Below are 26,266 nucleotides of genomic sequence, written 5' to 3' on the forward strand. Positions count from 1 at the left end.
TGCGAAAAAAACCATACAAAAACAAGTATTCACATTTTACGTTTTTCAACCATTTATGCTACACCTAGGACCTTCATATTTTACCCAGAAAAACTTTACGATATAGTAAAACAACACTGTAAATTTAATTAAGATCGGTATAACACATTTTGCAAAATAAATTTTACAATCCAGCTTTCGCAAAAAAAATTCATTTTTTTTAAATGTTGCAGGACTGAAAATAAAGCAGATAGCAAATTGAATTTTTTTTTTGCTTATAGAAGTGTACTGTACCTCTTATATTTGCAATTTGCAAAATTAAAATCGATTAATTACCACGGTGTCAAGAACTTTTTTAAATAAACATTAATTTTTGGTGCTACGCGCAGGACAGCGGTGTCCGATTCACACAAGTTGATTTCCACCAAAATTTCTTCCAATCTTTATCTAATATATTATTTTCTTACTCTATATTTTTTTGTAATTTAATATTTTAATTCCACAAAAATTAAGCTAATTTTATTATTGCTTGTGAAATATTGTTTAAACAATTGCATGTGTTTAAAAATAATAAACTTTAAATGTTCTAAGTTAAAATATATGAACAAAGAAAATTTTTGCTAAAAAGTGTTATTTCAAAGGATAGAGTGTGTTTTTTTTATTTTGCAGGAAACAAATTTATTTATTTATATCGAAATATAATAAAAATTAAAATGTATCAATCATTATCAAAGGTCATTGAAATGCCCAATCAGAGCAAACTATCCGCTGTCCTGCGCGTAGCACCAGTAATTAATGTTTATTTAAAAAAATTCCTGACGCCGTGGTAATTAATCAATTTTAGTTTTGCAAATAGCAAATGAAAGCTACAGTACACTTCTATACGCAAAAAAAAATTTCAACTTGCTATCTGCTTTATTTTCAGCCCTGTAACATTTTGAAAAACATGATTTTTTTTTGCGAAAGCTGAATTTTAAAATTTATTTTGCAAAATCTGTTAAACCGATCTTAATGAAATTTACAGTGTTGTTTTACTATATCATAAAGTTTTTTTGGGTGAAATATGAAGGTCCTAAGTCTAGCATAAATGGTTAAGAAACGTAAAATGCGAATACTTGTTTTTTTATGCTTTTTTCGCAATTATTGCTATTTTGCAACAAGGGTGACTATTTTTTAAATTTTTAACCAATTGAATACTTTATTCATTGAATATTAAATGAATACTTTTAAAGTTAGAATCAAAAAAACAGGAAAGAAATCGAATTTTTCCTTCATTTTTTGAAATTTTTATTATTTATACAATGTTCTGGACCTTTTTGAGAGGGAGGATAACTCAAATATTATTATTTGAGTTATTTTCAAGCAATTCCTGCAAAAAAATTTGAGTCACCTCTCAACGTCCAAATGTACTAATATTTTTACAGATGCGCCCTGGTCTATATGGATTTTTGGCTGCTGATTACGAATTTTAAGGGTGGAATTCGATCCGAGTGGTCAAAATATTGTTATAAACAATTTAATTGTTTATAAGGCTTTGGCTCATAAACTAAAAGAGATTAAAAAAAATTTTCAAATAAAATTTGTTCCTTAATAAAAAACGAAGAAAAAAACGTTTACTAGACTTAAATCCAACAATTAGAACTCAAGATATCGTAAAATTAGTGCACAGTGCAAATTGCAGATTGCAAAATAAGTATTTTTCGAAGCTTCATCGATCGTAACTCGGCTTCTACGCATGCAAATGAGCCGTAGAGGTCTCAAGGGCTTCCAAAGGTTGCTAAATTACTCTATCTTCATTTATTTTAAAGTTGTACCCGTTTGAAGTTACAATTTTCTTAGAAAAATTGTACATTAATTTGTTTAAAAGGGTTACAAGCAAATTTGAGCTATAAACATTTATACTTCAATTAACAATAATGATAGAAGAACTCAAAAGGGACAATTTGAGCTTATGAAAATGTTCGTAAGTTTATTTTTGGCCAAGATATCGATATGTGATTATATTTATATGTGATACTTACTTGACTGTGAGCCGATATTGCGCCTCATAGCGCGCCATTAAAATATCGATATCTTGGCCAAAAATAAACTACGTACATTTTCATAAGCTCAAATTGTTCCTTTTGAGTGCTTCTATCATTATTGTTAATTAAAGTATAAATGTTTATAGCTCAAATTTGCTTGAAACCCTTATAAACAAATTAATGTATAATTTTTTTAAGAAAAGTATATTTTCAAACAGGCATAACTTTAAAAGAGATGAAGATAAAGTAATTTAACAAACTTTGTGTGGAAGCCTATTAATTACGCTTTGAAATGAGATCTTCCAAGGCTCATTTGCGTGCGTAGAAGCCGAGTTACGATCGATAAAGCTTCGAAAAATACTTATTTTGTAATTTGCAATTTACATTGTGCCCTAATTTTAAAATATCTTGATATCTAATCGTTGGATTTAAATTTAGTTAACGTTTTTTTCTTCGTTTTTTATTAAGGAACAAATTTTATTTGAAACATTTTTTTATCTCTTTTAATTTATGAGCCAGAGCCTTATAAACAATTCAATTGTTTATAACAATTTTTTGACCACTCGAATCGAAATCCACCCTCGAAATTCGTAATCAGCAGCCAAAAATTTATAAGAAACCGTTGAGTTTGTCCATCAGAATTGAAAAGGACACGGTGGCCCCTATGGCGCCTAGACTAATTTGTCTTTTTATTTTCTTTCAAGGTGCTTAATTTTATACTCCGATCAACTTACGCATCCGAGGCTACAAAAATTACCATCAAGCTGAAAATTGGCAGGATTGCTCAAAATACCATCATAAATGAAATCTAAAAAGTCCTCATAAATCCGACCCGTGCTAAAAATTTTACGCTGGGTCAAAGGTCACCAAATATGGTTTTTAGCGATTTTCAGCGAAACGGTAAATTTTATCGTAAAATTAGTTCTAACAAAAAATGTAGACTAGATAATTATCTATAAAAAGTGTCATATTACTTTTTTTCCTGAGAGCCACCGCTTTTGAGATATAACGATTCAAAAAGTGGTAATCGTTATAATATGCGCAAACGTTTCCACACCAACTTTGAGGTAGTGTACTTAGCGCCTTTTTTAACGTGGTTTCCCCAGTAGGCATATTCCACGGATCTGTTATGATTCTGTTTAATTTAAAGCTATTTAATAATTGATATTGGCAAGGGTTAAAAATGATAAAAGTTATATAAAGCGGTATAAATTTTAAAAAAAGGGAAATTTATCAAACTGGTTCATAATTTTCTAATACTTCTGCTTCCCTTGTTCTTCCTCTCATTGTTCTTCTTCCTCTTCCTCATATTCTAGTTCTTCTTCTTGTTGTTGTTCTTCTTCTTCTTCTTGTTGACACATCGCATGGCTCCTCGATAGAATCAAATGAATCCTCAATTGTTGGTGATTCAACATTGGAGCATGACCGGTTTTGACAATTAGTGCATGCTACCGAACAAAACAGTCCAACTTTTTTGCAACCACATTTAGCGCAGGGGGGAGTAAAGTTTGAATTGGTTCTAAAGAACTGTCGACTAATTTCCATCCCCAGTCTTTTGGATCTAGCTGATAACCAAGCCACACTTGAACTTGGTAATATACCCGAAAAAGATGTTGATGAGCAGCCGCTGAGGTTGGAAGAAGACAAGATAACTGCACTTGTTTTTTGTTTCGAGTACTTTTAAAAAAACATGCATATCGAAACTTATCTAAGCACGTAGTTTTCTAAGGCGCTCCATACATAGAGAGAAGAAAGCTAATTCCGTTGGAAATAACTTCTTGCGGAGTTGAATTAGTTTTCTTAAAAACTTCAGCACATTCAAGTAAATCTTGTTTTTCAAACATTTTAAAAACAGTCGTTTTACCCCTCCTGAAAAATGCAGATGTCGAATCACAGCCAGTTATTGCGTGTAAAAATAGTACCTACATATTTATATGATTTTGACATTTTGCAAAAGTAGATAAACTTTTCGATGAATATATTTCCGATTGGAGTTGAGGTTTTCCAGGTTTTAAAAAAAAGATAGTTTTTTCGATTGGAGTTCTACCAGTGAGTAATACGAGCAAGTCTACATCTTCACCTACAACAATACAGTAAAACGTCAATAATCCAGATTAATTGGGACCAGACCCAATCCGGAATATCAAATTATCCGGATTATCGAAATTGCCTTAAAAATGGACAGTATACACATTAAAGTACAAGAAACGTTTTAAATTTTTATGTTTTCTCTTGTACAGTAAAGTGTCTAGAGGTGAAATTAATCAAAACATTTTTTATGTTTAAACGCTGTATTGTAATTAATTTATAATAGCAGCATGTGTACAGACAACATCAGACACTATTTGGGCTTTGAAAAAAATGTGTAAAATATTTTTGAACTGCAGTAGAGGTTCGTTTTTCGCAGCTAATTTCTTAATTTATTTTAAAAGAATCAGATATTTTTGCTAGATAAAAATCCGGATTATTGACGGTCCGGATTTTTGACGTCCGGATTATCGACGTTCTACTGTAGTTGTATTTGTTAAATTGAATTGATCCATGACTGTTTCAATTATCATTACGTCAGCATCATTATCAGCTTGTTTTACCGATATATTTTCAGCAATAAACTTATCTTTCAGCATTGAAATGAACCGAGATTTGTTGTGAGTATTTGCAAGAAATTTCTGTTGAGTGGTAGATACTGTCATAGATTGATCAAATAAAATATTAGAAGATGAAGATGTTGCTGAAGTTCTACGACGTTGTTCTGCAGCTTTAATATTTCTCGTAAAATCATTATAGCCATCAAATACGACAGTAACTCTGGGACCAAAATGACGCCATACATACTGAGCGTATTTATCTAATATAAAATGATGTATGTCGCTTTTATGTTGTTAATATTAATATTTACCTTCTGAAAACAATCGTAAATGGCAGACTTTTGTGTTTTACGCATTCCAATATCGTCAAACAATGATAAAGGGTATGGAGCCAATTCATAGCCAAAATATTCTTCAATTTCATCTTGAAATGCCGCAGTAATACTCACTCGTTGAAACAATAATACAGGGTCAACAGGTACTTTTTTATCGCGAACTTTTATGGTACTATTCATAGCTAAAAGAGGGATTACTTTGTCAGCGCGTTTTAATTTAATATTGTTAAATGTTAGTCCTGTTATTTTTGACCTAGAGTCAAGCCCAATTTCACGAGCCTTATAACAATTAATTGTACTATCACCAACGACACCACTTGCAATAGATACAATTTTGTCAACCTCTGGAAAAGGATCATGCGTGGAGAACCACTCAAGAAGTTTCTGTATATCCTTTGCATCTTTTTTTACTCGTGAATCACTTGCATCAACATGCTGCTCAATTGCATCAACATGCTGCTCAATTGCATCCCTCGGTAGACCGCAAGCTGTATAGTAGAAACATTATCATATTTGTAATATTTTATTATTATGTGTAATATAAATTAAGTTGACCGATAGAATATTATGTTTACTTGTATTACAGCTTCAGTGACGTATATACCTGGTGTACTAATACATAAGTAGGTATATTATGACGATTAGAAGTCTTTCAACTCTTTGAATCGTTGTATCTCAAAAACAGTGGCTCTTAGGAAAAAAACTATTAAGATATTTTTTATAGATAATTATCTAACCTACATTTTTTTAGAGCTAATTTTACGATAAAACTTACCGTTTCGCTGAAAATCGCTAAAAACCATATTTGGTGACCTTTGACCCCGCGTAAATTTTTTAGCACTGGTCGGATTTATGAGGACTTTTTAGATTTCATTTATGATGGTATTTTGAACAATCCTGCCAATTTTCAGCTTGATGGTAATTATTGTAGCCTCACTCCTATTTTTGAGTCTAACTAGACCGGTCTATTTAGCTAAAGCGTTAATTATTCATTTTGTTATCAGATGAGATGTTAGGCAGTCTGGACTAAATTCTTCTGTTTAGCGTTATTGCAAAAACAGACTTATTTTGAATGTATATTTTTTCACCCCCGAGAAAAGATTTTTCACCCCGTATTTCCCAATTTTTTTAAAATGGAGGGGATGTAGAATTGTAAACTTTTTCTTATATAATAATAGACAATTTCAATTACCTATTCCCAAATTTTCATCCTTCCTTTATTTTTTTGGAGGTTTTCGGAAAATTGTGTGTTCTTTGATTGGGCTATATGCTTCTTGTCATATTCATTGGTCTCTTTTTACGTTTTGACCTGTTATCATCATAATAAGCCTATTTTCCCACGATATTCCTGATTTCCTTTGACGTCTTATCTCTATAAAAAAATAGTAGGGCAAATTCTAGTGGTCGGCTGCATACCATAGATTAAACAAATTTACAATAAAGTAAAAAATATCGTATGTATTAGACCCCATTCACATGACAATCGCTTAACTCGCGTTTTTATAACGCGCGATTACAACTACATACATTTTATTTGAGACCGTTCACATGCCAACGCGCGTTACAATGACTTAAAACGCTCGTTAGCATGTGAACGGGTTCAAATAAAACGTATGTAATAGTTGTAATCGCGCGTTAAGCGCTTGTCATGTGAACGAGGTCTAATGGTATATTTTATTTAAAATTTTAAAATTGTCCAAATATATCTGGTTAGCTAGAGTTGGCTGGTATCAAAACAATGACTGCGTTCACCAGATGCAAACACGTTCACAAATGTTTGCGCTTTGATTCTAAACTTGTTGACAGCGAGCTGAACGGTTGGTTGTTTAGGTTAAAATTTGACATTTTGCTTGCTTGGTTTGAATGTAACCTAAAATAAATTTTCTCAATAAATACGTTTTTGAATTTATTTTCTCTATTAAAGGAAAAAAGAGAGTGTATTTAATAGATAATAACGTAGCAGAATGTCTTCAGTAGCATTTATTTAATATATAAAACCCTTATCAATATATTCTACAATATATACAATTTAAATTCCCGCCATATTTCAACACGTTTGCAAAGTTCAACTTAAATGTCTTATGTTTGCAAAAATGGCGACCTCTTTCCAAACATGTTTGACGTTAGCAAGTCGTTCAGAAGCATAAAGCTGAAACTGATTGCCAACGTTTGCATCTGATGAACGCGCCCAATAATATTTAAAGTGACACTACTCCCTGACAAGGGCTCAAGGAATGAGGAGAAGGATAGATATACCCATGTTATAACACGTGCGTTCTCTACTTCGTAGTGCTGAATTTAAATAAATTTTAAACAAGGTTGGAGCCATTGCGCAATATTATCTTAATCCTTTAGTGAATGGAAATGGCCGGATCAGAAAGCTTTCCCGATTTTCACGCTACCGTTGTATTCGTATACTCGTATACACATACAAGAATAAAAAACCGCTAAACGCCTTAAAAATGAGTGGCGCATACAATATTCCAGCCACAAAAGATCTGATATGAATATTACGTGGCGCGAAAATGTATTTTTATTTTGATGTAAAACAAAATTCTAGTTTTATTTTAAAAGATTTTTCCATAATATTTGCTAAATTTGAAGTAAACGCGCCAGAAAAGAGTAACTTTGATACAGTTTGAATTTTGAAACTCTTTTGTGGCGCGTTTACTTCAAATTTAGCAAATATTATGGAAACATATTTTAAAATAAAACTAGAATTTTGTTTTACATCAAAATGAAAATACATTTTCGCGCCACGTAATATTCATATCAGATCCTTTGTAGCTGGAATATTGTATGCGCCACTCATTTTTAAGGCGTTTAGCGGTTTTTTATTCTTGTATCAGGAGTTTTTCAAAGTTATTTATAAATTAAGTCTATGAAGTTGAATGCAATGTTCCTCTATTACTCGTTAAGCTTTATAAATGGTCACCTTGTTGCATTATTTTCCAAATCATCTAGTGTCCATCGAGTGTACACTAGATTTTTTTCTATTCGAAATAGATTGAAAAAAAAATATTTTCGATGACCGGTAAATGAAGTGGGATTGCCCGTTGCCAGATCAAATTTAGCGTCGTAATCACTACAACTACATAAACCATTTCGGGAATAATCGTTAATTGGGTTATACTTTTGTAGCTTAATAACTTCTAAAAGGCTTAACCGATTTTGATCAGTAGACATGAGTTTGAAACGTATTTACCAGTAGTATCTGATTGATCTAAGGTCAAGTATAATAACTGAAGCTATTACAGGAATTATTAAGCTTGAGAAACCGTTTTTCGCGTAGGAAATAGATTTGATCATACTTATGAAGCCTATAATTTAAAAATTCAAATTTTCCCGGATATGACGTATACACCATTAGATTCGTCTAGAGTCCTTCTACAAACGCTCAGTTATCGGCGCAATTCGTAGGTTGAAATTTTGAGTAATTGTTGAAAAACCAAAATTTTCAAAGTATAGTTTTTCAGTTTTTCGGCTATACTGAGCCGTGTGTATGTCTGATCCTGACGGCTTAAACACCATTTGAAAGCTTAAGTCAACGCTATTGATTTGGTGTATCTGGGGTTCTCCTGTCTCTTCTTGATCCGAAGATATATACCTCCAAAGAATATGCCGTTTTGTACTTACCAAGTCCTCTAGATGGCTTATGGGTGGTCAAAAGTCACAAACTACACCGGTTCTGAATCGACCCAGACCCCCTCTTCAAACAAAGAAAAAAAAATTCAAATCGGTTTAACTTTCAAATATATATCATACATATCCACAAACATTTTCCCTTTTTTAAAAAGAAATTGAGTCATACTTCTGAGCTCGGTAACTTTTGAATGGTATAACCGATTTTCAAAATTGGACATGCGTTGGAAAGTTAATGATCAGTACTATTAGAAACCGCAAAGGTCGGACTTAAATTTTTGAAGTTTTTGGGAGTTTTGGAGACGAGAACGAAAAACAGACCCTAAATAGAAAGGGCCGTAAAATCCACAACCTTGGACCAAATGGATGTTTGACATATGAATGGGTGGGTATTTTCCTGAACTTTAAGATGGGACTTGGCCCATCTTTCAAATCAGTCAGATTTAGAAAATCGAAAATTTCGTGTATATACAGGGTGTTTGGTAAAGAATGGGCCATAGCTTAACCGTAGATTCCTGAAGTTAAAATAAGTTGATTTAAGCTAACTTACCTTAGTACAAAAGTTGATAATAACCGAAATACAGGGTGTCAAATTTAAACTTTTATTTTATTTATTTTTGAATATTTCCTGACAGGCATGGGACAACAACACGAAATTTGGTAAGTGGTGCTGGTACTGTACACCCTACTAAATTATGTTAAACAAACGTTTCTGACTACTATCAGAGGCGTACGACGGGGAATGTGAATGGTTGACCCTTCCCAAATTCTACACCACTGGCGGAATTTCTATTTTAGTACAATTTTTTGATTCTCCAATACTTGCTATGTAAATAACATACTCTACATTCTTAACGATAAAGTCATTAGTTTTCGAGATATTTGAAGCTAAAACGAAGGAGCACAATACATTAATCAAAATAAGTGTGAATTTTCAATTTTAACTTCAAATATCTCGAAAACTAATGACTTTATCGTTACGAATGAAGAGTATATTATTTGCATAGAAAGTATTGGAAAATCCAAATGTTATGCTAAAATAGCAGTTTCATCAGTGACGTAGAATTTTGGAAGGGTCAACCATTCACTTTCCCCTGTCGTACGCCTCTGGTATTAACCACAAACGATTATTTAACATAATTTAGTAGGGTGTAGAGTCTCTACATTTTCTGCCAAGTACCATAAGGATATGTCAAATAGTTTTATAGTACCGGGTACACATAGTTCTTAAAGTTTTAAATAAGGAATGAATTATTAAAAAAAAGTACTTTAAAATAATTTGGCATATCCATGTGATACTTGGCAGAAAGTGTAGGCACTGTACACCCTACTAAATTATGTTAGATAATTGTTTCTGGCTACTGCCAGAGGCGTACGATAGGGGAAAGTTAATGGTTGACACTTCTCAAATCCTACGCCACTGATAAAACTGCTACTTTAGCATAATTTTTAGATTCTCCAATACTTTCCATGCAAATAATATACTCCTCGTTGCTAACGATGAAATTTTCCAGATAATTAAGGTTAAAAATGAAAAGACACACTTATTTTGATTCATGTATTATGCTCCTTCGTTTTTAGCTTCAAATACCTATCTCGAAAACTAATAGCTTTATCGTTACGAATGAAGAGTATGTTTTTTAAATAGAAAGTATTGAAGACTCAAAAAATTGCACTTAAATAGCAATTCCGCCGGTGGCGTAGAATTTGGGATTAGTCAACCATTCACGTTCCCCCGTTGTACGCCTGTGGTAGTAGCTAGAAACGTTTGTTTAACACAATTTAGTAGATTGTACAATACCAGCACCACTTACCAAATTTCGTGTTGTTGTCTCATGCCTGTCAGAAATTATTCAAAAATAAATAAAATAAAAGTTTAACTTTGACACCCTGTATTTCGGTTATTATCAACTTTTATACTAACGTAAGTTAGCTTAAATCGATCTATTTTAACCTCAGAAATCTAAGATTAAGGTATGGCCCATTCTTTACCAAACACCCTGTATAGTGTCGCGTGTAGGAGGGTGTTGGTGTGCGCCACTGGCGAGAACTGCCGTTCTCTGGTAATTTTTAACAATACATTTTTGTCCAGCAGTGTATTTAACAAAGGCTTTTCTTTTTCAGATCCCACTGTAGACTCATGGCTGTTTATGAAATCACCAGTACCCGTCGTAGCAATTCTCCTCACCTATCTAATATTCGTACTCAAAATAGGACCTCAATGGATGGAAAAGAGGAAAGCATACGACCTAAAATTAGTTATGATAGTGTACAATGCTTATCAAGTACTATTTAGTTTATGGTTATGTTCGACGGCGATATACGTGAAAGAACCAGTGAAGCTTTTAACTCGAAGTTGCAACAATCCGTCGAATAGCAAAGAGTTGCAAGATATTGTAAGTATATTTTATTATCTGTTGTTTGTTACAAAATTCATTGTTTTTATTGTTAATTCATTGTTTTATTCGTCAGACTAATAAATAAAACTGGCTACTCAGTCTTAAAGGCGCCATTCACACTGCGATAAACCGTTACCATTTTACTGTACCTTTCAAATTACTCTAATTTTTACGTGTATGAGGTAAAACTGCACAGATAAGATTTATATGATTTTTTGAAAGCAGTACTGTCGAACGGAAGAGTACAAAAATTTCAATAGATTTATCGGCATCGAAGGTACTGCGCAATTTTATCGATAAGTTAGTCGATGGTATTATCGTACAGTTTTTGCATAGATCTCAGCTTCTTTAACTATATAAAATAAAAATGTGGTTTAGTTCCCAGCGAACACCTTAACTTCAAAAATCAAGTGGTAGAATTGACAGAAAAGTATATATTATGTCTCGGTCATGAAATCAGAATAAGCAAGGATAATCAGACCTGCCAATTTCAACGATGAATAACACTTGCTTGGGCGGCGTATGGTTCACTAGGAGCAGGGTTGCCAATCGGCGGATAATTATCCGATTTGCGTATCTTTTTGAGAGTTGTCGTTTCTTCTCCGTATTTTTAAATAAATCGGATATTTGCGTATATTTTTCAGTGTATCTACCAATCTACTACAACAGACTAATAACAAAAATAAACTTAAAAAAAATCTGCTTCTCATTCATATATTCCCAACAACACATTAATTTTCTTTGGTTCCACCCAAACTTCTATAAATAGCCTATATTATTGGATGAATGTTAGCGACATCCGATACTTTTCATGGTAATTACCTAAGTAGGGACAGATAATAAGAAGGGACAAAATGAACATGTGCGAATTGTCTTGTTTAGAATTTGAATGCACAAATGTTTCCACTTAAGGCATAATGATCCAATTCAAATTTGAAAAACAGGGATTCTGCCGTCCGATTTTATTTATGGGTTTTTAGTTTTTAAACTTATGATAGCTACTGCACGATTTAGTTTTATTTTTATTTTATGTAGTGCAGTGCTTAAGTAAACGTCTGTTGAAATAAGTTTTGGTTTGTAAAAATATTTTTTTTATAATGGATAAACGGTAAAATTAAAAAATGAAGCTAATATATATTTGTTTCCCAATTTACAAAAAGGATTTTCATTGCTGTTCCTGTTCCTTCTACCATTTTCAAACGCTAATGTCCACGGTGTAACCAGGAAAAGCCTAACGGGGGTTAGAACTACATACTGGAGGGTCTCTCTAAATAAGTTTTGGTTTGTAAAAATACTTTTTTATAATGGATAAACGGTAAAATTAAAAAATTAAGCTAATATATGTATTTGTTTCCCAATTTACAAAAAGTATTTTCATTGCTGTTCCTTCTACCATTTTCAAACGCTAATGTCAACGGTGTAACCAGGAAAATCCTAACGGGGGTTACAACTACATACTGGATGGTCTCTAGGGGATATGGAATAGTAATGGTGTCAAGCGTATAGAGCTCAAAGTACATCCCAGTGAGGGGTTACAACCCCCAAAATCCCCTGGTTACGCCACTGGTTAGTGTAGAAAGGATTTTCACTAATTTATTCAATATAAAAACAGATAAAAGAAACCTCTTAAATACATTTACAATTAGGACTTTATTGGCGATAAAAGATGGTGTCGGTAATAATGGCTGTGTAAAATTTACACCTTCCTTATGGCAAAATAAAAAATAATAATTTTGTACTTTATTATATTATGTTTTTTTGTGTGTTTTGAATTACATACCTACATGTAATGCAATTTTTAGTTGCTGCTAAAAGAGCGTAAGGGCAAAATTTCGGACCAATAATTTTTAAACGCATTTTTTGAATCCTGAGACAACTAACAACTATTTTTGAAAAATTTAAACGCAGAATGAAATATTACATTATTACAGAGGGCCAAAAGTCCCTTAGAATAAACAAAAAGGTTTTTTTTTGAATGAGATATTTGAAATTAAAAATCACACTCAATTTTCTCTTTTTGTTTCACCGCTGTAACTTATTACAATAAAAATTATAGAAGTCTTCAGGGACTTTCGGTCCTCGGTAATAATGCAATCTTTCATTCTGCGTTTAAATTTTTCAAAAATACTTATTAGTTTTCTCAGGACTCGAAAAAACATTGTCAACATTGATTTTAATTACAGAATAATTTTTGACGTAGCGTATCCAACGTTGTAGAATGTTCTACCAGGATGATCCTAAAGGGGGGGGGGGATGATTACAAGTACTGGATGGTATCTGGGAGGTATGGAATAGTAATTGTGTTAAGCGTAGAGAACTGAAAGTACATCCAAATGGAAGGGGGGGTTATAATCCCCAACCCCCTGGTTACGCCTATGAGCGTATCTTTTCGTGACAAATCGGATCTTTTTCGAGCGATCATCGGATAATCTAGAATCTAGAGAAATGCGGTTGGCAACACTGACTAAGAGACACCTTTAAGCCAGAGGCGTAGCTACCGCCGTATCAGCCGTATCAATTATACGGGGCCCCTGACATTCAGGGGACCCAGCGCGGCATGCCGGAACAAAATTCCATTCAAAAAAATGAACAAATTGAAAAAATTGAACAAATGGAAAAAATTAAAAAAATTGAAAAAATTTAAAATATTGAAAAAATTTAAAATATTGAAAAAATTTAAAATATTGAACAAATTTAAAATATTTTACAGCTATGTTACTATTACAACTCTTTGAAGAGTGTATAGTGTATATTGTTTGAAATGGATACTTTATCTATATATAAACTATATTTATGTACAGGTATCTATCTATTTTCTGCCTCTCGCCTTTCTATAACTACAGAGCTTTTTTGTTTTCAAGCTACTTTTTATTGTCTATTCACCGTTGGTTGTATGTGACACATTGTATAATGTATAATGCCAAATTGCAATATTTGTAATCGCTTTACCTTTCAATACTTGAAATATTGAAACACTGTGTATTGTTTGCGTATATTTTCGTGTAATCTGTTCTTTCTCTATAAATTGTATTTAGGTATATCTAAGGAAATCTTCCGGTCGCTCGCCGTTAAAGTATAGAGCTTCTTTGTTTACGTTCATTTTCTATGTCCATTTACCCTTGGCTTGAAAAAACTGAATCTGTTTTAAAACAACGAGTTTCAATAATTCAAATATATTTTTCGACTTTGGTTTATATAGATTTTATTAGGTTTATTATTATTATCTATATTTGGGTTTAATATGCAGAACTTATTAGTTTCTAAGGTTGTATTATGCAATTTGCAATTTATTTAAATTTTGCAATATACATTAATAATTGGAAATACTTTAACTGTAGATTCCTGGGCTCAAAATATTAATATTTAACCCAAAAACAAAAAACGAAAACTGGTACGTTTATTCCAGAGATGAATCGATTTCATCAATTGCAAATTTCTAGTACCGATCATATGCGTCCGTTTTGGGTACGTCAACGGATATTTTATCGCATTATTTTTTGTGTTTTTAATTTTGAAGCATTTTTGACACTAGATTATTCAATTATGAGGTATTCTAGTACTAAAAGCTACTCTTGCTTTAGGTTGGTAAAATATAGTTTTCATTTTGAAAATTTTTTAAAATTTTGTTCAAATTCAAAAAAAGAAACATTTTCAGTCGATTTTTCTAGAAGACGGTGTATCCTACCGACTTAAAGTAAGAATAACTTTTAGTACCTACTAGAATACCACACGATTTAATAATCCAGTGTTAAAAATGCTTAAAATCAAAGACAAAAAAGTTATGCAATAAAATAACCTTTGCCCTACCCAAAGAAGACGCATATGACCGGTACAATAAATTCACAATTTATGAAATCGATTTATCTTTGGAAGATAAATAGACGTACCAGTTTTTGTTTTTCTAAATAGAAGTGTTTCAGAGGTATTTAACAAAAACTTATTAAAAGTCACCATCTTCAAAGAACTCTAGCTCCCTTAGGAAGCATTTTAGGAGTAGGTGATTTCGGTTATTCCTCAATATTTTGAGCCCAGGAATCTACAGTTAAAATATTTTCCGTTATTAATGAAACTGTATTGTTTTGTTTTATCCCTGTATTGTTTTGTTTTATTTCATTATCTTTTATTTTGTAATAATATTGACGATTTTTGTAATTTCAGTAAACTGTATTTGTTATTGTTTTTTTCCTAATCTTTTAGCTTTGTCCATAAAATTGTAAATCTTTCAGTGGCAAGAAAGCATATTTCTATTCTATTCTATATAAGCGTTTTTGCTTCTTTTGTTGAACATTTTTTTAGCACTTTGTCATATGAGTGGTGGAAAAGGGCCCCGCGACAAACTTTGATATGGGGCCCCTGTGGGGCTAGCTACGCCACTGCTTTAAGCACAACATCCTCAAAGCTATGAAACGAAAGACATTTGACCAATTCGTTCTTCCTATTATGACATACGGAGCAGAAACTCTCACTCTCACAAAAACAACAGCACTTAAAACGCGAGTGACACAAAAGCGCATGGATACATCGATTCTCGGCATGACAGAAAAGACAAAATAAGGAACCAAGATCTAAGGAAAAGAACATGTCTCACTGTTGTCGTCGAACATATAGCCAAGCTGAAATGGAATTGGGCAGATCACATAGCGAGACTAAAAGACTCAAGATGGACCAGGAAAATGAGAGAGACGTATGTCCAGCAGTGGACAGAAGAGGTTGGAAGATGATAATGATGAATTTGATTGTCTAACTCCAATTTGCACCTTATTGATTCTTTGGCTATTCATAAGCTTTTTGTTTTTTGGGCTGATAATTTCATATTCATTTCTTTTGCTTTAATGTTAAATTCGTGCAGTAATCTTTGTAGGTCGTCTTCGCACTCTGCTACTAACACGGTGTCATCAGCGTAACTGAGTATTTTATCTCCCTATCGCCCATTTTGTACCCTCTTTTTTTTCTTCACTTGTTTTATTATTGAATCCAACATTATGTTAAGCAGTAGACTACTTCGGGATTCTCCTTGCCTTATTTCCTGTGTTGGCTTGAATGGCTTACTGTTATTATTCCATTGATTTGAAAACAAAAAATTTAATCTGTTCAAAACAACACTTCAAGTGACATTACAGCATATTCAATAACAAAACACATTAAATGATTTCGAAAAAAAAAACATTTCATCTCGATTGAGAAATGTGCCTGATTTGGTCACAGTAAAAGTGCATTATCATACTGGTTGTACGCCTACTTTTTATAAGGTACGAACTAAAATAAAAGGTGTCAATCAGGACGTGAAAACACTAAGAATTTTATTAGTTATCTTACTACTTTATCATTAAAGTTATTACTTTATATATTATGAGATTTTCTATGACATAAATGTAATCAAAATTTAATAAATCGACTTTTCCGAAAATCGGTCACGAATTTAGACATTTTTGGCAACATTTTTGAAAGAAACGTTCGATAGTTCCTTATACTTTGCTATGGCCTGGAAACGAAAAATAACTGTACGGAAATGTTATTTTTCTATGAATGCTATACAATGTGCAACTTCTCTTACTACTTACATACATTCAAAACGAACAATTCCTCATGCAGTGAGAAAAGTCGGCCATTGCAGTGAGAAATATTTTTTCTCACGGGTTGTTCTATGGTTTTCCATACATATCGCCGTTTCCATGGTAACATGCTCAATGCACAATACAAACACAATAATTAATCTTGTCAAAAAAATGTGTTAAAGCAAAACTTACAGGAATAACCTTTCAAAACTGTTCAAAAATAACTGTTAATTAGAATTTTAAATAAATAACGTATATAAATTTTAAGACTATTAAATACCTACATGTATAATATGTATTATATTTCAATTTATGCAAATAATAATAATATACCTAAAAGCACTTAAATTATTTAATTTTGAAGTTTGAACTCTTGACAAAACCGCATCCATAGAAAAAGTACAGTGTCCAACACATGAGAAAATGACATATTTCTCCCTCGCTTGATTTGCGGCCCTCGCCTCGTGCCTCGGCTCGTGCCAACAAACTTCTGCGCTCGTGAGAAATATGTCTTTTTTCTCACTTGTTGTACAATATACTATTCCTTACTGGCCCAGTAAATGAACGGGAAATACGGCGATACCGTGTAATTTTCAGGGGCAACTCCGAATTGCATGAAAATTTGGATTTAAGTTCTACTTACCCTCCACTTCAAAGTTGAAATTGTGCCGTTGGTTGCTTTTACTTGGGGGGTGACAGTCACCCGTTCTCGGGGGTTAAAAAACAAAACATTTTAAGCAACTTTTGTTCTATAGAGTTTTTTATGTAAGTCAATACTTGTCGAGTTATGTGCACGTCGAGATTGAAAATGTTTATTTTTCAACAAAAAAACTACGGCTTCGGACGGTTTTTCGCAAATAACTCAAAAAATAAATATTTGATAGAAAAACATATTCCTAGCAAAAGTGTAGCCTATAAAAAACCGAAGAAAAATGGTGTATCAGTAAAGTCCATTAATCGAGCAAAAACAAAGTTGTAGCTCATGAAAAATTCGTTCTTATTCGTTTAATTCCAAATCGACTATTTCAAGGTGACATCACCGAAAACTTAAGCACTTTTCGGGAAAAACCCATTTAAACTTTTTTAAAGTGTTTATAAAAAGCTTTGATGTAATTGTTAACAAAAGTTTTAGCATTAAAAATAAGCGAGTTACGCTCAAAATAAAGTTGGCCCTCTTTTTTTTGGTAAAAAAATCATGAAAATCTCTCAGTGTTTAGCTCCCCAAATGATATGTACCGCTTTACAAACAATTTACTTACTTATCTATTTTTTATATGATCTGTCAGTCTCACCGGTTTAAAGTGCTTATTTTTGAAAGCGTTATAGTTGAAAAAGCTTGAACGGGTCACTAATCACGAGTGTATGCAAATTTTGAACAGCCATATTTTAACCAATTTTTGTGTTACGGAAAAACAAAATGAAACTAGCATATTTATAATAGCAAAATCTACATTTTTTTTACTGTTTAAGATTTTACTTATCACTAATACTTTTTAAGTTATTTTGAAAAAATAAAAAATTTTAAAAATTTTTAGAAATTTTTTTCTTTACTATAAGACCAATTTTTTTGAAAATAAGCAGTTAAAATATATTAAGTAAATACAGTTAAAATAAATGGTAAAGCGGTAACGATTAGTTTTATCTAGTGTGCTAAATAGAGGGGGGTTTTCACGATTTTTTTACCAAAAAAAGGTGCCAACTTTTTTTTCAGTGTAACTCGTTTATTTTTAATGCTGAAAATTTTTGTAAAAAGCAAATATAAAGCTTTTTTTAGATACTTTAAAAATGTTAATAAGCTTTTCCCGAAGAGTGCTTCATTTTTCGGTGATTTCGCGTTGAATTATTCGATTTGGAATTAGATGAATAAGAACGTATTTTTCATGAGCTACAACTGCTTTTACTCAATCTATATAATTTACTGATACACCGTTTTTTTCGTTTTTTTTTTTTATAAGCTACACTTTTGCTAAGAATATTTTTTTCGACAAAATATTTACTTTTTGAGTTATTTGCGAAAAACGGTCTGAAAACATAGTTTTCTTGTCGAAAAATCAACATTTTCATTCGCGACTAACTCGAAAAGTATTGACTTACATAAAAATCTTTATAGAACGAAAGTTACTTATAATCTGTCAATGTATCCATTTCCGGGCTTATTTTAAGCATGCGTTTTTCACCCCCCGAGAAGGGGTGATTGTCATCCCATAAGTAAAAGCAACCAACGGCACAAATTCAACTTTGAAGTGGAGGGTAAGTATATCCTTAATACAAATTTTCATGCAATTCGGAGTTGCCCCTGAAAATTACACTCCAAAACGGTCATTTATTGGGCTATACTGTAAGGAAATATTTTTTTCCACCTACCCCTACCGAAAGTATACTTTTCCGGACCTGAATGTAGGGAGCAAAGTTGTACTTTTCCTCCCTAGGGAGGAAAATATTTTTCCTCCCTAGGGAGGAAAAGTAAAAGTGACGTCATGGTATTTCATTCATGAAATATAACTTATTGACGCCCTGTATAATATCTATATTCTATTACGAAGTATCTACACATTTTAACGTTTATTTATAAAACATCCTGTATTTTGCAGAATGGTAAAAAACAGTAAATTGTTATTTTGATTTAACAATGTTTACATTAATAATTTGACTTATATTTGACAGTTGACAGTTATATTGTACCTACTTGTTTTTGTAGTTCTAATAAATTTTGTTGGTTAGTTACATAAATAAATTAAGTAAAAATGAAAAAATAACTTGTTATTTGAGGAAGGTGGAAAAACCATATGTATAACATGGGAGTAAAGTGCCTTTTCCTCCCTTGAATGATTACTGCCCTCCGCTACGCGTCGGGCAGTAAACTTCATTCTCGGGAGGAAAAGTTACACTTTCCTCCCTTGTTATACAAATAGCTATTTCCACCTACCTCTACCGAAAGTATACTTTTCCGGACCTGATTGTAGGGAGCAAAGTTGTACTTTTCCTCCCTAGGGAGGAAAAGTAAAAGTGACGTCATGATATTTCATTCATGAAATATAACTTATTGACGCCCTGTATAAGATCTATTTTCTATTACGAAGTATCTATACATTTTAACGTTTATTTATAAAACATCCTGTATTTTGCAGAATGGTAAAAAACAGTAAATTGTTATTTTGATTTAACAATGTTTACATTAATAATTTGACTTATATTTGACAGTTGACAGTTATATTGTACCTACTTGTTGTTTTGGTTCTAATAAATTTTGTTGGTTAGTTACATAAACAAATTAAGTAAAAATGAAAAAATGACTGTTATTTGAGGAAGGTGGAAAACCCATATGTATAACATGGGAGTAAAGTGCCTTTTCCTCCCTTGAATGATTACTGCCCTCCGCTACGCGTCGGGCAGTAAACTTCATTCTCGGGAGGAAACGTTACACTTTCCTCCCTTGTTATACAAATAGCTATTTCCACCTACCTCTACCGAAAGTATACTTTTCCGGACCTGATTGTAGGGAGCAAAGTTGTACTTTTCCTCCCTAGGGAGGAAAATATTTTTCCTCCCTAGGGAGGAAAAGTAAAAGTGACGTCATGATATTTCATTCATGAAATATAACTTATTGACGCCCTGTATAAGATCTATTTTCTATTACGAAGTATCTATACATTTTAACGTTTATTTATAAAACATCCTGTATTTTGCAGAATGGTAAAAAACAGTAAATTGTTATTTTGATTTAACAATGTTTACATTAATAATTTGACTTATATTTGACAGTTGACAGTTATATTGTACCTACTTGTTGTTTTGGTTCTAATAAATTTTGTTGGTTAGTTACATAAACAAATTAAGTAAAAATGAAAAAATGACTGTTATTTGAGGAAGGTGGAAAACCCATATGTATAACATGGGAGTAAAGTGCCTTTTCCTCCCTTGAATGATTACTGCCCTCCGCTACGCGTCGGGCAGTAAACTTCATTCTCGGGAGGAAACGTTACACTTTCCTCCCTTGTTATACAAATAGCTATTTCCACCTACCTCTACCGAAAGTATACTTTTCCGGACCTGATTGTAGGGACCAAAGTTGTACTTTTCCTCCCTAGGGAGGAAAAGTAAAAGTGACGTCATGGTATTTCATTCATGAAATATAACTTATTGACGCCCTGTACAATATCTATTTTCTGTTACGTAGGTATTTATATATTTTAACGTTTATTTATAAAACACCATGTATTTTGCAGAATGGTAAAAAACAGTAAATTGTTATTTTGATTTAACAATGTTTACATTAATAATTTGACTTATATTTGACATTTGACAGTTATATTGTACCTACTTGTTAGTTTTAGTTTTAATAAATTTTGTTGGTTAGTTACATAAATAAAGTAAAAATGAAAAAATGACTTGTTATTAATTTGAGGAAGATGGAAAAACCATATGTATAACATGGGAGTAAAGTGCCTTTTCCTACCATGAATGATTACTCCGCTACGCGTCGGGCAGTAAACTTCATTCTCGGGAGGAAAAGTAGCACTTTCCTCCCTTGTTATACAAATAGCTATTCCTTACAGCAGATTCAGACAAAATTAAAAATCGAATGAAACATTGTTCACTACTTCCATCAGTTCTGGATGGATACCAGGAATCGAACGTCAAACACTCATCATCACTCATGATTAAATTAGGTAATTTTGCTTTTTAAAATGATTACATTCACAGAAAACACGAGAAAACACCAAAAATACTGCCAAACTGCCAAAATTCAATATTTTTGTTTCTATACATACTTACAAAACCTGTATTTGGTGGCATCACGAATATTTGAGTCAAAATAATAATATATCTATTTGAAATTTAATGTTCCATTTTCGGAAAAATAGTATGTATACCTTGTAGAAAAAGCCACATTACCGGACTCTGTATTGCCTTGCCTCGGCTTGCACCTCGACGGCAATCTTTACATCGTCCGGGAATGTTAAGCTTTTCCTACTAGGTACACAATATAGGTATTATTGTATTTTATTCCACAGCAGTGTGAAGAATCATTCCGTAGTTGATGTAACGGGTAAATGCAGTGATATAAGACAAATTTATACTGAAAACCAAGGAAAATAGGCAACGGTATGACATATCGCATGTCAAAGTCTACGTCCTGAAATATCCATGCCAGTAGTTAAGGTGATACAGTAGCGATCAACAGGTAGCAAAAACGCGTTCCAAGATTGCGGCTGTAATTTTGAATATTTTGTCGAGGTATTTGGCACACGTATTCGTAATATAATAAAGAAGGGCGGTACAGAGCCCAATTTGAAAAATATATTAATATGTGGAAATTACTCTGTAATTAAATACAATATTAAAAAAACGAGCCTGTACCGCCATTAAGAAGAACAAAAAAATACACATTCTTCAAATAAACTTTTTTATCCGATGCCTAGATTTTGTGTCATTTTGGAACTACTAAAATCTTTTATTTCATTAGTAGTTACAAAATGACGCAAAATCTAGGCATCGGATAAAAAAGTTTATTTGAAGAAAGTGTATTCTTTGTTCTTCTTAATGGCGGTACAGGCTCGTTTTTTTAATATTGTATTTAATTACAGAGTAATTTCCACATATTAATATATTTTTTAAATTGGGCTCTGTACCGCCATTCTTTATATTATATTACGAATACGTGTGCCAAATATCTCGAAAAAATATTCAAAATTACAGCCCCAATCTTGGAACGCGTTTTCGCTACCTGTTTATCGCTACTGTTTCCTCTTAAGGGTTAAATGTAAAAAACGAACTTTAAAATTAATTGTACATGAAATTTGACTCTCTCTCCTCTATCTTTTCTCCTTCGTAAGGATGTAGTGGCGTCATGTAAGTCGTTTGACTATTGCTGTCCAGTTCTCTCTCTCTCTCTCCTGCACGTGCTGTTTTGCTTCGGAGAATGAGTAACCAGTCATGTCCTTTATTTAGTCCGACCATCGTAATAAAGATCTTCCTCTGGATCTTCTGCCCTCTACGTTGCCTTCAACTATCATTCGTTCCATGCCTTCTCTTCTTCAAGATATATGTCCAAAATATCGCAGCATATTTTGGTTGATAGTTGGGGTGAGTCTAGTATTTATGTTAAGTTCGGCTAATATTGAATTATTTGTGCGATGTGCGGTCCATGGTATGCGCAACATTCTCCGGTAGACCCACATTTCAAATGCCATTATAAGTTTTGAATCTGCTATTTTGATGGTCCAAGTTTCTGAAGCGTAGGTGGCGATAGGAAATATCAGCGCTCGAACAAGGCGTAACTTTATGTTTTTTGTCAGTATTCTTCCATATTTTTGTGAGTTGGGCTGTTGCCGATCTAATTGCCGCTGTTGGGGATATTATACATCCCTGTCACACTCCAGATTTTAATTTGAAGTTTTTCGAAACCACATTATTAACTCTTACATTAGCGGTGTTATTTACATAAAGTTCTTTTAATAAATAGATTAGATGTTCTGGCGTACCCATTTCTCTAAGTATATGCCACATTTTATCCCATTTTACGTTATCGAAGGCCATGTAGTAGTCGACAAAGCACAAATATGTTTCTATGTTAAGAATGTGCTCTCTTGTTCCACTACCTGGGACGAATCCGCATTGTTCTTGGGGAATTTGAGATAAGATAATTGATTTTAATCTTTCATTGATGATTGTTAGAAGTACTTTGCTCGCGTGAGACATCAACACTACTCTACGGTGATTACTGCAATCAGTCGGAGAACGTTTTTATATGTGGTAATAAACGCGAGTTTACCCCATTTGGCCCCAGTGAGTCATTTGGCCACTTTTTGGTATTCCAGATCTCTAGGTATTCCATCCCTAGTTCTCCCATTTCTTTGAGTATTTCAGCTGTTATTCCATCTTCTCCTTGTGCTTTTCTATATTTTAGCTTTTTTATTGCCAAGTCAATTTCTGATTTCAATATTTGAGGTTTTTTTCATAACTCTTTTCTCTGTATTGTGGTCTTGGACGCTGTTAGCGAATAGTATTTCACAATGTTGTTTCCACACCTCTTCGATAGCGTCTGGGTTTGTTACGGTATTTCCACTATTATCTTGGATTATCTGTGTCTGTGGTTTGAATTCTCTCCTAAATATTTGACTTTTGAGAAAAGTTCTCTAGATTCTTGGCGATCGGCATGTTCTGATCATAATCGGCATTATTATGTTCACATAATACTTTTTTTATATAATTATTTTGGTCCCTTCTGCACAAGTGTTTTATAGTTGTATTTATGGTGCTTTTCTCTATTTCTTTTTCTATTGAATTTGTTGTGCCGTTTCTAAGTTTTCGTCTTTCTTCTACAAGGTTGAGAGTTTCTTCAGTAATCCAATGTTTTTTCCTATTTATTTTTTCTTTCGGATTTGTGTTTTTGATGGTTTCAGTGATCAACTTCTTTGTGTGTTCCCACGTTTTGTCATGGTCTCCGGTAGTCACTGGTAGGTCAGCTTTTGCTAGTGCTTCTCTAAACTTTTCCGGGTGTTTTGGAACCAATTTTTGTGTTTTATTTGCAATTGTCTTACTGTGCAACTTGATGCGAAATTCGGCTTGTAACATTTTTGAAGTTATACTTCTTTACGAACGAGAGTGAAATTTTATAATGCCGGGCGCATGCGCACACAGACAGTATGTAGTTCGTTGCTAATCTTTCAAGATATGTATGTATCAGCGCTGTAAATAAGTCATTAAAAGCATATATTGGTATTTTTAGTAAATGTATTATTTATTATAATTTTTGTGTCTTTGGATTTGTCTTCCTCGGGAATAAGATATTTTATAATAATAGTAAGTATATTTAAAGTATTTTTGTATACTTCACTACTTGGTCTATTAAGTTTGTCAGTATGTATGAGAAATCTTGTAACCTGTCAAAGCAAAGGGGATATAGCTCAGTGGTCGAGCGTGTGGCCGGAGATCGAGAGGTCCCGGGTTAAAATTCCGGACGATTCATATTTTTTTTATTTTTGGTATGGTTTTAATAAAATTTTTTTAAAAGTTGTAGGTAAGAAAGTTAGTTTAATATTTAAATAAAATACAAATAACCTGTTAAGTATATTTATTTCTTTGAAATTATATAATAGAAGTATAACTTCTTACGCGCGTACAAAGTACACACACATTCTTTTTTTGGTCCGAACCACAGTCTGCAGCTGGTTTTGTCTTCACATTGGTTACAGAGCTCCTCCATCGTTTAGTGATAAGAATATAATCTATTTGGTTCTTGTATCGTCCTCCAGGCGAAAACCATGTTGATAATCTTCGCGGATGATGTTTAAACATTGTGGTTACTATACTGAAGTCCATATCGATGAAAATTTGACTACATCAATAATAATGGCTGGTAAATGAGGAATTAATTTTTTGGATCGTAATGATATATTTTCCATCATGTAGATTATATTCCGTAATGTCTTTCATACTGATTAAGATTGGGCACTAAAGGTTATTAAGCCAAAAATTGTCAAAACAAAAATACTCACTTCCGGATTTTAGAAAATTAATAAAAACGGTATAGCTTGCAAAGAAAGATAGATACACACTTATTTTTTATTTCGGATTCGTGATTCGCTTGCAAAAATTTGTTAAAAAACATATCTTCCTTAACTTTCGGTAATTAAAATATTACATTTTTTGTATCTTTTAATTTCAGGTCTACAATTCATCTTGGTGGTACTTCTTCTCTAAAATAGTAGAGCTCTTGGATACAGTTTTCTTCGTTTTAAGGAAAAAACAGTCGCAAGTAACTTTCCTCCATGTATACCACCACGCCATTACAATGTTTTTCTCATGGGGATATTTAAAATTCTTGCCTGGTAAGTACAAATAGTAATTGCTAGCTTATTATTTTCTTTTGTAGTAAGTAGGCATTTAAACACAAAAATGTATACTCTTTTCATACATTGTTTGAAATAACACTGTCTCTTCTCTTTGACAAATAAAATATAGATCCTCAAAAAGAGAAAGAAGAAGAACAGACATCCACAGGCAGAAAAATTAAACCTGGATAACCTGAAAATTCTGTAAATAGAAAAGCAATTGTGTGAAGAATGGAATATAGGACTTCGAGAACAGAGAGGAAAAACAATAAAAGAAGGGATAACAGTATTAAAAGGGATATCGTAAAGGAAAACGTTAATGGCTTGTCAAGACGTAAATAACGGATAACGGTCTGTTTAAACACAGGCATCAAGAGAGTTATTGCAAATGTTCTGGGGGCGGGGCTTAACGTTATTATGACAACCGACTTGGCATTAAAATGTATGGAACATAATAGTGAGAGCACGCCAAATAGAATTCTATTTTGCTGACGTCACAAAATCGAATTTTACAATGCGGGAATCGACGGCTGCTAGGCAACGTGACGTCACTAAAATAGAATTCTATTTTGCGTGCTCCCACTACTAGAAATTAACATTGAGGAATACTGTAATTGTTTTTTTTTTTGAAAATCCATTTGAATATTGAGCAGGTTGACATGCATTTTAATTTTATTGATTTAAACAACAATAAATATAAATAATAAGTATAAGAATAATATAAAATATCTGAATAACTAATATCCTAACCACAAAATGTACACATTGTAGACAAATTAAGAAGGCAACGTGTGTTTCTCAACATAGGAAACAAGATGATTCACAGTTTTTAGTTTATAAGATTTGTAAAATTACCGTTAACGTTATTACCGTCCCTTATTTCGACCTAAATAGCGGGGCACGTTAT

General features: G+C 32.7%; 1 protein-coding gene across 1 annotated transcript in view; it reads left to right on the forward strand.

The window, feature by feature from the left end:
- LOC126881678 (elongation of very long chain fatty acids protein AAEL008004) overlaps positions 1-26,266 on the forward strand; it is a 149,561-nt gene that overhangs the window by 99,480 nt on the left and 23,815 nt on the right. The window contains exons 3-4 of the mRNA XM_050646081.1: positions 10,693-10,964; positions 25,194-25,356. Of these exons, the coding sequence (XP_050502038.1) occupies positions 10,693-10,964; positions 25,194-25,356 (435 nt within the window). The remainder of the gene's footprint in view (positions 1-10,692; positions 10,965-25,193; positions 25,357-26,266) is intronic.

The sequence above is a fragment of the Diabrotica virgifera genome, chromosome 3, assembly GCF_917563875.1.
Source record: "Diabrotica virgifera virgifera chromosome 3, PGI_DIABVI_V3a".
Lineage (NCBI taxonomy): Eukaryota > Metazoa > Arthropoda > Insecta > Coleoptera > Chrysomelidae > Diabrotica > Diabrotica virgifera.